The sequence below is a fragment of the Microcaecilia unicolor genome, chromosome 1 (assembly GCF_901765095.1).
Source record: "Microcaecilia unicolor chromosome 1, aMicUni1.1, whole genome shotgun sequence".
Taxonomy (NCBI): Eukaryota; Metazoa; Chordata; class Amphibia; order Gymnophiona; family Siphonopidae; genus Microcaecilia; species Microcaecilia unicolor.
This window is the reverse complement of record NC_044031.1, coordinates 518,256,343-518,268,647: the sequence shown is the minus strand read 5'-3', so window position 1 is coordinate 518,268,647 and position 12,305 is coordinate 518,256,343. Positions and strand designations below refer to the sequence as shown.

Below are 12,305 nucleotides of genomic sequence, written 5' to 3'. Positions count from 1 at the left end.
AAAGTTTTACGTGTGAGAAAAGTTTCACAAATGGAAGCAGCAAAATAAAAAGTCACTTTATTTGGTGTTGAAGGATTTAGACAGAGAAAAGGCAGTATTTAAGACAGTGTTCAAAGGAATTTGCTTAGGAAACTTAATAGCCAACTAGGTACATTCCCTGGGCAGAAAACTTCTTTGTAGCAGTGGACTTTCAAAGGGAAGATTTTCAAAGGGATGCAAAGTCCGCATTTTCAAAGGGAGGCTTTATATGACATAGAAACACACCCAAGGGCATGCACTCTCTCAGGCACTGTCCCCACCTCCACACCACAAAAAGTATCCATTGTACCTGAATGTAACTCATCTTGAGCTACTGCTGAAAAGGAGTGAACAAAATCCAAATAAAAACAAAAAATGGTACAGGACATTTCAGCAACATACCGGGGGCGGAGGGGGCGGTCCGACCCGGGTGCAATTTGCCGGGGGGAGGGGGGTGCAGGGAGCAGCCGCGCAGCTGTCCTTCTGATGTAACTTCCTGTTCTGGGGCAGAGGGAGCAGGGAACCGGCGGAGCTGATATCTGCGCCGGCTGCTCCCTGCACCCCAGGAGGTAAGAGCAGGGGTATATCTGGGGTTCGGCAGTAGGGGGGGCCAGAGCCAGAGTGGGGGGGCACATTATAGCCCCCCTGCCGCCATTGCCAACCCCCCCCCCCCCCCGCCGCCATTGCCACCCCCTGCCGCCGTCACCACCACCCCCCTACCGCTGCCAACACCTACCTTTGCTGGCAGGGGACCCCACCCCCGCCAGCCGAGGTCCACTTCCTCTAAAGATATTCCTTGAGCTGAGGTCTTTTAAGTTGTTCGTTCTCACTCCCACTCCTCCGTGCTGCTGTTCAAACTCTGCGGAATCCAGTTTCGGAGTCTGTCTGATGTCGCAGCATGTTGTACGTGCAGGATGACGTACAACGTGCTGCGACGTCAGACAGACTCCGAAACTGGATTCCACAGAGTTTGAACAGCAGCACGGAGGAGTTGGAGTGAGAACGAACAACTTAAAAGACCTCAGCTCAAGGAATATTTTTAGAGGAAGCGGACCTCGGTTGGTGGGGGTTGGGGTCCCCCGCCAGCAAAGGTAGGTGTTGGCGGCGGTAGGGGGGTCCAGGGCGAAATCTGCGGGGGCCCAGGCCCCTGTGGCCCCACGCAGATATGCCCCTGTGTAAGAGCAATGTAGGAAGGGGGGGTTGGACACTGCACACGGGGGAGGGGTGCGCAACGGCAATCTGCCCCGAATGGCAGCCAACCAAGGAACACCTCTGGGTCCTTATTTTCCACAGTGCAGATCTGTCAATCACAGTGTTGTACATCAGTGGGTCATTGATTGTACATGACTGTGTGATTGACAGATCTATGCTGTGAAATAAAAGAACCTGTCCTGTTTTTGAAGCCTCTTGGTACTTTTGGTGTTTTGGATTGCTCTTTGTGCTTTGAACCCTCTCTCTGCTGTTTCTCCCACCTCCTCACCATCATGCAAAATTTCTTGTAATTGCTGCCACTTCTTTTCCTCAGCCTGCAGCAGACTCTTAATACTTTATCTCATTCTTTTAAAATTCCTACAACCTTTCAACAATCCCGTTACCCCACAGTACTCATTGGTTTCCACAGCTCTCTCTAAAACATCATGCAGGACTCAGCCTCTACCTACTCCAGTCCTTGCAGCTCAGCCCCTCCTTCCTGTGACTGTAAGCCCACCCCACTGGCTGAATCCTACCACAGTCTTTGCATTGGAAGGGGGGAGGATTAGAGAGCTACAGAGGGTTAAACTTCTTTAGCCATCATTCTGACTTTGAGCCCAGTAATGTACAAATTCGTAGAATCCTAAAACATACATATATCCACAGTTTCCTCAGCACATCTGATAGGGCCCTCCTCCCTAAATATTTGGGCCCGAGGCATGTGCCTATTATGCATATGCCTTAGTCCGGCTTTGCCCTCCCCAAAGGAAAGCTGCTGCTCTCCACCACCCATAGGCCCTCCCCAGGCCTACCTTTGAAGCCCTGGTGGTCTAGTGGCCTCTTCAGGACAGGAGAGCACTCCACTCACTCCTGCCCAAGGATGTTGAAGAAAGCAGGAGATGTGATGACATCAAAACTTGTTGAAGCCAATTTGGCTGGTCGCTGTTTCCCATTCCCTGCGCGCAGTCATCATCTAGTACACTCAAAACAAAGCAAGCAAACCTATGAACAGCTGCATCCTCCTCATTCTTTATTGTTGGTAGTATTTATATTTCATCTCACTTGTATTTTCAAACATACTGGCTTGTGCAGCATATGAATGTACACAGAGGAAGTGTTGGTTTCATCGGTTAGAGTACTAATTTGTACTACATTTTAAATTGTGTCAATCGGAGGGACTGGCTATAGGTCTCCCTGTATTCATGCAGAGGTGCTTTCACCTAGTTAAGAGCCACCAAAACAGACATCATGTTTTGAGACTCAGGTACTTAACAATCAGACTTACTATTTATAAGTACAATTTAAAAAAAAAAAAAAAACAGTAATTAGGTTGAAACTGGGAGCATTTAGCATCTGTTTTCATGTGCCTACATCAAAAGAAAAAGATGGCATGTGGGAATTAGCTCCTTTTTGTTTTGTGGAATGCAATGGTATATTATAAAAATGCACCTTTTTTTTTTAATTGCTACTATTTCACAGATATGTATTGAATAATGAGGTAAGGCTTCATGAAGAAGTTCTGTCCAAAGGCAATAGAAATTTACCAGCATTGTACATTTCATTTTCCAACACACAACTGTGTTGTTTTTGGTTTTGGTTTTTTTTTAATACTTATTTTGGACTGCTTTGGGTCCTGCTGATTTGTACATCTGCTGTCTGGAATTTTGGAAGATGGAAATGAGAAAATAAAAATTAAATTTGGTTTGTACTCTGTAGAAGTTGTTGTTTACTTTTGCAATGTGTGTATAAATGCCTGTTCTGGTGTATACATATGATATTTGAATAACTGTCTATACTTACAACTATGAAAGGATTATATAACCTTTGGATGCATGACTAGGGACACAGACATACACTTATTTATTCAATATCACAATTCCTCATGTACAGCCAGAAAACAACCTTTCAGGGTGGATGGTGTTCACATGAGCTCCTTTTATTATTGTCCAGGTAGAAGAGATGAGTTTTCAGTTTTGGCACAGTATAAGTTGTCACAAGAACAGAATATGAGAAAACCAATGGATTGCATTAGGGGCTTATAGCCCATTTAGTTATGTTTAAACAAAAGAGATCTGCATGAAACAAAATATTTATTATAAAACCACTTGTCCCTGAAACATGCCTAAAAAAAGAGTAAACTTCAATTATAGGAGTACTGTTGGATCCGTCAGATACACATGCTTCAACCCTTAGGCTAACTTATTTTGAGCCTGGCATGAGTGAGGAAAAGCATGTAATCGTCATCTATCTACTATATATTTTTTTTTCATTTTCTTCATCAATATATAATACATAAAATACTTAGCTTAACTTCTTCTTAAGTCTTTATTATAAGATGCATATAAAATCATACAGGAGACACATCAAAACCAACATGAATTCACATTTTGCCAATGGTTGTTTCAAGGTCAGTCTCCTAAAATAATGGAAAACAGTTTATAATCTTCTTCAAAATGTCTCAAATGTCCAACAGTATAAATACTAACCATATAGGTTCTCATTCATCGCAGTTTATAAAATGGCCACGGCGGTTTTTTAGTCATTTATATTCAAGTAACATCACATGAATAAAGGAGCACCAATCGGAGTCTGGGGGAAAGGCACTTCATCCAATCTGAAATCAAGCTAGATCAACGTCATCCATTCAGTTTCACGATTTAATCCCCCAGGACTGACAGCATTCAAAGTAAAAATCCAATATTGCTCTCTGTAATTTAATAGTTTACCCTTCTGTAATATGGTCAACAATCCGCCATCGAATATCTGAAATTTGATGTTTATATTGGATCCAATGCTGGACCAGCGGTGCATCAGTTTTACCAGTCATAATCAGATTTTTGTTCAGTGAGTCATACTTTAACAGCTCATTTACTTCTTCCCACATAGATTGTATCACATGGGAATCACATTGGGATAAACATAAAGGAATCTTGTTCAGAAGGAAGGGATCCTCAGAAGCTTAGCCGAGATTGGGTGGCAGAGCCGGTGGGGGAGGCGGGGCTGGTGGTTGGGGGGTGGGCCTTGTTCTGGGCAGACTTCTACGGTCTGTGCCCTGAAAATGGCAGAAAGAAATCAAGGTCAGGTATACACATAAAGTAGCACATATGAGTTTAAATTGTTGAGCAGACTAGATGGACCGTGCAGGTCTTTTTCTGCCGTCATCTACTATGTTACTATGTATAATATATAACACCATTGAAGTGGAACAATCAGAAACTACATGGAAAGTCATGGTAGCCATTTTAACTGTAGAGCCTCATTCGGTCCTGCCCTTTAAAGGGGCCACCAGAATTTCAAAGGTAGGCCTGAGGAGGGTCTACGTGTGATGTATTAGATTGTAAGCTCTTTGAGCAGGGACTGTCTTTCTTCTATGTTTGTGCAGCGCTGCGTACGCCTTGTAGCACTATAGAAATGCTAAATAGTAGTAGTAGTAGGTAGGTTGATGGCTTTTGTTTGGAGGGGCAGAGCAGAGAGTAGATGCGCTGTTTTTCAGGGGGCAGGGGTTGGTTTTAGCCAAAAATGCAACAGCATTTGCTGCTGAAACCGAAATATGACTGAATTTAGATATTGAGCTGGTTTCAGCACTGGATCCAAAATTTGGTAGGCCTCTAATGTTTAGGTCAATGGAGGAAAATAGTATGCATAAATTGCAAGAGGTCTTTAAATCCCCCCTTCCAAGGGCTCCCCCAGTCGATTGCCTCCAATGTGGCCACTGGGCCTAAAGGTTAGTTTAACCTTAGCAGTGAGTAAATTAATGAAGTGACTGCTAAAATACAAGATATTTTAATTTTTTTAATCTAATGGATTACAGGATGCAAGGCAGCATGGTATTACCAGAGATGGGTCTTGTCACATGAATATGATGATTTTCTTTTGGTGATTTCAGAGCTGGCTCAGGGAGTGTGCTATTGTACTTGGATTTGGGCACATATGCAACTTATAAATAAACTAAGGCCCTTTTACTAAGCTGCAGCAAGCACCAACGCATGCTTACCGCAGCTAAAAATGCCTTACTGCAGGCACACTCAGGTATCCCACAATAGTTCTGGGATCAGCACGCACTACCCACGCAGGAAGGAAGCGGCTGCCACTGAGGTATTTTGGGTTCCTGATTGACCTCCGGACTGGGTAGGCCTGATCCAAGAAAAGGTGTGCCTGTACCTACCCAGGCCCACCCATAGCTACACACTGTTATCAAGATCTTTGGAATCAGGGGTGTTCATCAACCCAATCAGCTAGGGATGGAGAGTGGGCATGTTCTGCTATGATAGGTTGGCACAGCTACATTGCCACATGCTAACCCTATTAGCACATGAGCCCTAACTGCCTACCAATAATGGCCACACTCTAATTGGAAAGTTAGCACGTGACCATTAATGCTGGAAATGGAAAAAATTAGCCATTTTGCTCCTATGGACTGGGGAACCTGACATACCTAGCCTGACAACTCCTGTGGCTGGCTGTGCAGGACTACATCACTTGATTCTCCCTTTGGCAGACCGAACAGCTGCAGTTCTTTTCTCCCAGCTGCCCTGGTGATGACATCATGGCCCAAACCATCCACTTTGATAAGGGAGTCTGGCACATCACCAAAGGTTGATGTTTTAGGCCTTTAGTGATGACATTTCTAGAGCAGCTGAAACAAAACAGCATTGACAGACTGGAGGCAATACTTTTTTATGCCGAGGTGTGCGATCCAGAAAGCATGACCTGATGGGCTGGTTTTGGCTCTTAGGCTTTAATTTTTCCTCCCTGACTTATAGAATCAAGACACTTTGGGGTCCTTTTACTAAGCTGCATTAGGCGCTCACACACACCTAATGCAGCAAAAAATAAAGGCATCCTATGGTAATTCTGAAATCTGCATATGCTAATCATGCACTAAATAATTTTTCAGATTTTTTGAGGAGGTGGAGCGTGGGCATTTTGAGGGGGCGGACAGTGGGCATTTCTTCACAAACCAGTTAGTGCAGCTACATTACCACGTGCTAACTCCTTAGTGCATGGATACCACACAAATGGGTGACAATAACTGCTCACACAGCAATTCTTAAATATGGCCGCACATTAATGGCATTGTATGTCCTTTAAAAGTGTGAACAGAGTAGAAATAATCCATAGAGATAATTGACAAAATAATATGTATATGGGTAAAAGTAAATATCAAATATGGTCCCACTGAAGAAATTTGAGTTTTCCAAGCTGCTTGATTCATGGTTGAACATTGAGTTTATCTAATTTTTATTTACCTGGTACTGGTGGAAAACCGAGAGTCTTGTCAAAATTCAAAGGTTGTGGGATGGTCAATAAAAGAAATTGAATGTTAGAAATTATTAGGAAAAAAATGGGAAATAAAACAGAGGCTGCCATAATGCCTATCAATCCATGGTGCAACCATTCCATGGATGTATTGGAATAGGTTCCAAGGAGGGCAATCAAAATGCTAAAGGAGAATGGAAAGGCTCCAAGAAAAGCCTGAACAAGGTTTGGAGTCTTCAGCCTGGAGAAGAGTGAACTAAGAGGAGACATGATAGAATCCTATATAAATCATGAGTAGGACGGAATAGGTAAATAAGGAATGGTTATATACCCATTCAAAAAGTACCTGGAGCAGAGGAGACTCTGTGAACTAACAGGCAGATGAAACGAATGGGATAAAATGTATTTTTTCCAATCTGTTTCATCAGTGAATTTGCCTGTGAATATGGAGAAAACAGAATGCATATCTCAGTAAAGGATTTAGACAAGTTCCTAGAGGAAAAGTCCATAAACTACTATTAGCCCTATAAACTTGGAAAAATCCCTGCTTATTTCTGGGTATGATGAAAAAGAATTGGTCCATTAAACTGTTTTTTTTATATATTATCTCCCTATTATACTGTTTTTTGATATTATCTCCCTATTGGTTTGCGCATTTGTCATCCTCTACTTTTGCTGTTTTGCTTTGACTGTCCGTGGAGGCTCCTCCTGTCTTCTTGGATTTGTTTTCCATTTGGGATCATGCCATGTACTTGTGACCTGAATAGCCTCTTTAGGAGACAACTTGCTGAACTCGATCAACCTTTGGCATTTATTGTTGCTGTTATAGGAACCATTATCTATAGAAAGTCCTATTCCACACTTTTATGATTATTCAAAAATGGATATAAAGGTTAGTTAATGTATAGAGTTACAAAGAAGCAAAACATTTTAGCAAGGGATGTTGGGAATTTCCAGTGAAGGATTATTAGTGTGTTTTAAAAATAAAAAGATTTTTTCCTGCTTCAGATGTAGAGAGAAGACTCTTCTGCCATCCTGAACCGAAGAGACAAAATGTTCCCATTTGTGTGCTCTAGGAAGTAGAAGGGAGCTATAAAAGGCATTGAGGTGGAAAGTGCCATGAGCAGTGTGGCTTATGAATTGTTAGATTTCTCTATGCATATCTGTACCTACCTGAAATGTTTCTGCTGATAGCAGCATTGTTATAAAAATACAATTGTATTTATTAGAACATTCTACATGCAATTTTGGGGCAGTTCTATAAAAGAGCACATGGTAAGAACCTAAATGAATACAAGTGCTTACATTTCTTTAAAAAATACTAGCCTAACTGGTTATGGAACTCATTTTCAAAATAGAAAAACGTCCAAAAAGCGCCACAAAGGAGCAGATGGATTTTTTTTTTGGGTGTGGGGGGGAGGTTGCCAAAATGTCCAAATCGCTAGTATCAAAAACCATTAAAAGACAGTTTTCTATGCAGTTCATCCAAATAACAAGGGGGTGTCGAGGACAGGATTTAGATGTTCCTAAAACATGGAAGTTTTTCTGCCATAATGGAACAAAGTAAATATGTCCAGGAATAAAAGACATTTTGGTCTAGACCTGTTTCAATCATTACTAAATGACCACTGGAGGAATTAAAACATGACCCCCCCCCCCCATTACTCCCCCAGTGGTCACTGCCCCCCTCCCCCAAAAGATGTGAAAGAAACGGTATATACCAGCCTCTGACAGCTTCGGATATTATGGCCAGTCCTATTAGAGCAGCAAGCAGGTCCCTGGAGTTAACCTAGTGGTTGGTGCAGTGTAGAGGAGGAGACCCAAGCCCATATACCACTCTAACTGGTACACTTGTGGTGGAACGTTTCAGCCCTCCAAAACCCACCAAAAACCTATTGTACCCTCATATAGGTGACGTGCAGACATAAAGGCTATTGTAGTGGTATACAGTTGGGTACAATAAGTTTTTGAGTTTATAAGGGGATAAACAGTGAGATGTGTAGCTGAGATCTTTTATATGAGGTCCACTGTAGTGCCTACTTCACTGCTGGGATGTTTGTGTGGCCAGTCTACTAAGAATGCGCCCCCCCCCCCCCCCCCCAAAAAAAAAAAAATCTCAATGGCTTGTTTTTGTGCGTTTTTCCCTTGAATTTTTTTTTCCAAAATTGGTCCAAAAAGATAGACGCACTGAGCACAAAAACATCTAGCAAATGGCCATTTTTAAAACAAGTTGGGCATTTTTCTGGTTTGAAAATGGCCATGTTCGCTACTGGGTTTTGGACGTTTTTTGCAAACGTCCAGAATCAGATTTAGACATCATATCGAAAATGCCCCTCTACATGTACCTCTAAAGGTTAGGCATGAGCACTTAAACCAGCCACGTTTGTACCTAAATGTTGTTGAAATGTATGTAACGTACAGCATACTGTACGTTATGCACTTAGGTTTGGCCCATACCCAAGCTCTGTCCATACATAACTCCTTTGCAAGTACACGCTATGTAAGTTAAAATCGCACCTAGCTGTATTTTTAGATTTATTGTGTATACGTGTACATGTGTAAGTGCCATTAGTCTAAACATTTACATATGTAATGGGTACGTAAATGCTAGCACCTATTTATAGAATTGCCCTGTATGTGAATACTCTCTTATTCTCATATCTTTCTTTCAGCAGTAGTGTCAAGGAAACTATAAAATAAAGGCAACAATCACATCACCATTTTCTTCATGTGATTGTGAGAACATTAATCTTATCTGTTTTTATTTTACTTATAGACTCCCAATTCAGTCATGATTGCCTTGGTCATGCTGTTGAACGTTGGTTTGGCAATTCTTTTTGTCCATTTTCTCACTTGATTGGAATTTCTATACAAAGGGTAAGTATGGCCTTTGTTTTGTCACCACACCGTGCAATGTAAAAAGAACTTCCCAGCTCAAAGCTTAAATTAAACGTGTGTGAGAGAGAGAGAGAGACATATGTAAAAAATGTTTTAAAATATATTTAATAAAACAGATATTTATGTCCTATATCTTAATTGCAATTACTCCTGAATGTACGTCAGTGTTAATTGATATAACTGTTTTAACTCTTTAGTGAATTCATGAATACTAAGTGGCGTTAACCCACAATTCTTGGCAATTGTGTCATCAGCCTTTTAAAGGGCACCAGTCATAATCGGACACGGGGAAGGAGGACTGGAGTTAGAACGGGAAGCAAGAGATGAAACTTGGAATACTCAACAAGAAAGGCGTGATCGGTTCCTTTGGTGATGATTTGTGGCTTTGGAGTCCTCTGAAACTAGCAGCCACTTTTGGAAAAACAAAATGGAACAAAATAAATATATATATGTATACGTGTGTCCTGATGAAGCAGCCTAACCAGTGAAGTACATGGGCTACGCCATCTGTCCCGGCTGCGTGTGACTAAACTGGAAATGTCTGGCACTGCACTTTGTATTGATGGAAGCTAACAGCTGCCCTTACTATTTTATTCTGTGACGTTCTTTTGGTGGAGAGATGGAGAAAGTGACTGCCAGAGGAATGTGGTCAGAGGATTCAGTTGCTGTGGAAGTGGTTCCAGCACTCCTGTTCACTAAAAGAGAGTATTTGCAGCATCACTCGCCAGTCTTATTTCATTACCTGCTGCTTTTAACATCTCCTGCAGTGTTCTTAGAAGTTGAGTTTCATTTGTTTTTGCATGATTCTATTCTGTTCGCTGTTTATACCTGGTCTCCTATAGTTATAATGTATATTCCGGCTTGGAGAAAATGGTTTTGTTGCAGAATCAAATAAAGCCACAGTATCCATTTGTCTCCTGCCCTTTTTCTTTCCACATATACACACTTTATAAGTTGTATTTTTCAAAAAGAAAAAACTCAAATTAGAATGCACAGTTACAGACACATAGGTGTATATATGTATATATGAGAGAGATCTTGCATATAGAAAGATTTATGACATAACTGTATTTCTTTAAAATGTAGCAAACATAGTCCCTGGCCTATTTTCTGAAGCACGTTCCCACCACCACCACTCTAGATCCTTATGTTAGTAGAAACTAGTAGTTTATAAACACTGAAATTATTCTCACACATTTAAAACAAAAATAGTGAATAAAGGAGAATACTAAGATTTTGCACGCTTTTCCTCTCCAATATTATAGCTATTGGCGTTATGAACTGTTATGTTTTAACACAGAAATACCGTCCTGAAGCTGCAGTTAAAATACGACTTGTCTGAGTGCATATGAATCCCAATAGAAGCTGCATTTATTGGTGGTAATAGTGCCATGCAGTGTTTTTATTTACACATTGAATATATTCAGGGAAAGCACACAGGTCTAATCATATGACATGTTTGATCTCTTTAACATATCTGAAGTTTTAAATCTAACTTTACCTCAGAATGAATACCCTCTGGAAAATGATTTTGGGCATGTCTGTCTTAACTAGTTTTGCAATTCTAGCTTGTGGTCAAAGTTTATTTTGTGTGTCATTACCCTGAAACTAACATATTCTTCGTTCTTTGAGAGCATGTTTATTTACTTCATGCGGAACATCGTCTATGGTGTGGTTATTCTAGAAGCAAGTATTTTTATTTAAGCATACTTACAAGTAAGGGCTTGGGATATCTCTTTATTTAGACAGGGTTTTGAATGTTTTAGTATCGAGCATTTTTTCTTTTCTCTTGTCCCACTCCCCTTTTTTTTTAAATTGTTTGTATGCCTTTATTAAGAGATGCATTTTAATTGCCTATAGTTGCAGAATATACGGTGACTGAGAATGTGTAGTCTGAAACATCTTGGCACAGGGGGAAGTAAGATGGTAACATTTTGCAGACCACTGTGAAATAAAACAAAGAAAATGCAGAAAGGGCAAATGATACTAACAGCTTGTATATTTGTTAAAGCTATTATATTACTTTTAGAATTAGGAAAACTATCTTAAGGTGAATGAGAGAAAATAACACAAATTTGTAAATTGTTTATGTAATTTTCCCTTGTCCTCTAGCAGTACCCCTTTACAGGAAAAAAACACTTTCTTAAGCTGAAATATTTAATTCTTATTTATGCTGTGAAAACAATAGATAATCAGCTTATGACAATGTTTATAAATTTAAGTGAGTGAGTTTATTTCCATTTATAAATATAGTGATTTATAAGCTTTTATAAAATGAAGCTCTGCGACAGAAATAGTTGGTATTTTTCTAAAATGTGCACAGCTGTATTTTACATGAGGTTATTTATAATTTGGTTGTTATACTGTATACTTCATTTTGGATGGCACAGGAAATCTGGTGTACTTAATAATGTCACTTTGTCTATTTAAAGAAAGTTTGCTGTGAAAGAACTCTATCTGCAAGTTCCTCTGTTTATAATTCTTGATCTCTACATGTATAATGTACAGTTTTCACAACTGTATTTGCCCTTAAAAAAAAGAAAAAGATGATTCATAATAAAGTTATTTTTATTGTATCAAAGGTTTCTTCAGGTTTCTTTTGTCCAGTATGTGAAAAGGTTGTTAACTCGGGTATAGTGGGCCTTGGCGGTCTGCGATACCTCCAGTTTAGTGCAGGGGCATAGCCAGACTTCGGCGGGAGGGGGGTCCAGAGCCTGAGGTGAGGGGGCAGCCCCCCCGGCGCCACCAACCCCCCCCCCTGCCATTTTGACCTGCCATCACCGCCAACTTTGACCCCCCCCCCCCCCCCCCCCCCGTCGCCGACCCCCCTCCCGCTGCCATCGATGGCTACCTTTGATGGCGGGGGACCCCAACCCCCGCCAGCTGAGGTCCTCTTCTTCCGGCGCAAGGCTTTGTTCTGTTTCTATGAGTCTGACGTC

The 12,305-nt window shown here is 41.0% G+C and overlaps 1 protein-coding gene across 1 annotated transcript in view; it reads left to right on the top strand.

The window, feature by feature from the left end:
- Window positions 1–11,910, top strand: part of JPH1 (junctophilin 1) — a 284,417-nt gene extending 272,507 nt beyond the window's left edge. Inside the window, exons 5-6 of the mRNA XM_030215656.1 lie at window positions 9,245–9,345; window positions 9,564–11,910. Coding sequence (XP_030071516.1) covers window positions 9,245–9,325 — 81 coding nt within the window. The 3' untranslated portion in view covers window positions 9,326–9,345; window positions 9,564–11,910. The remainder of the gene's footprint in view (window positions 1–9,244; window positions 9,346–9,563) is intronic.
- Window positions 11,911–12,305: the final 395 nt, after the last annotated feature.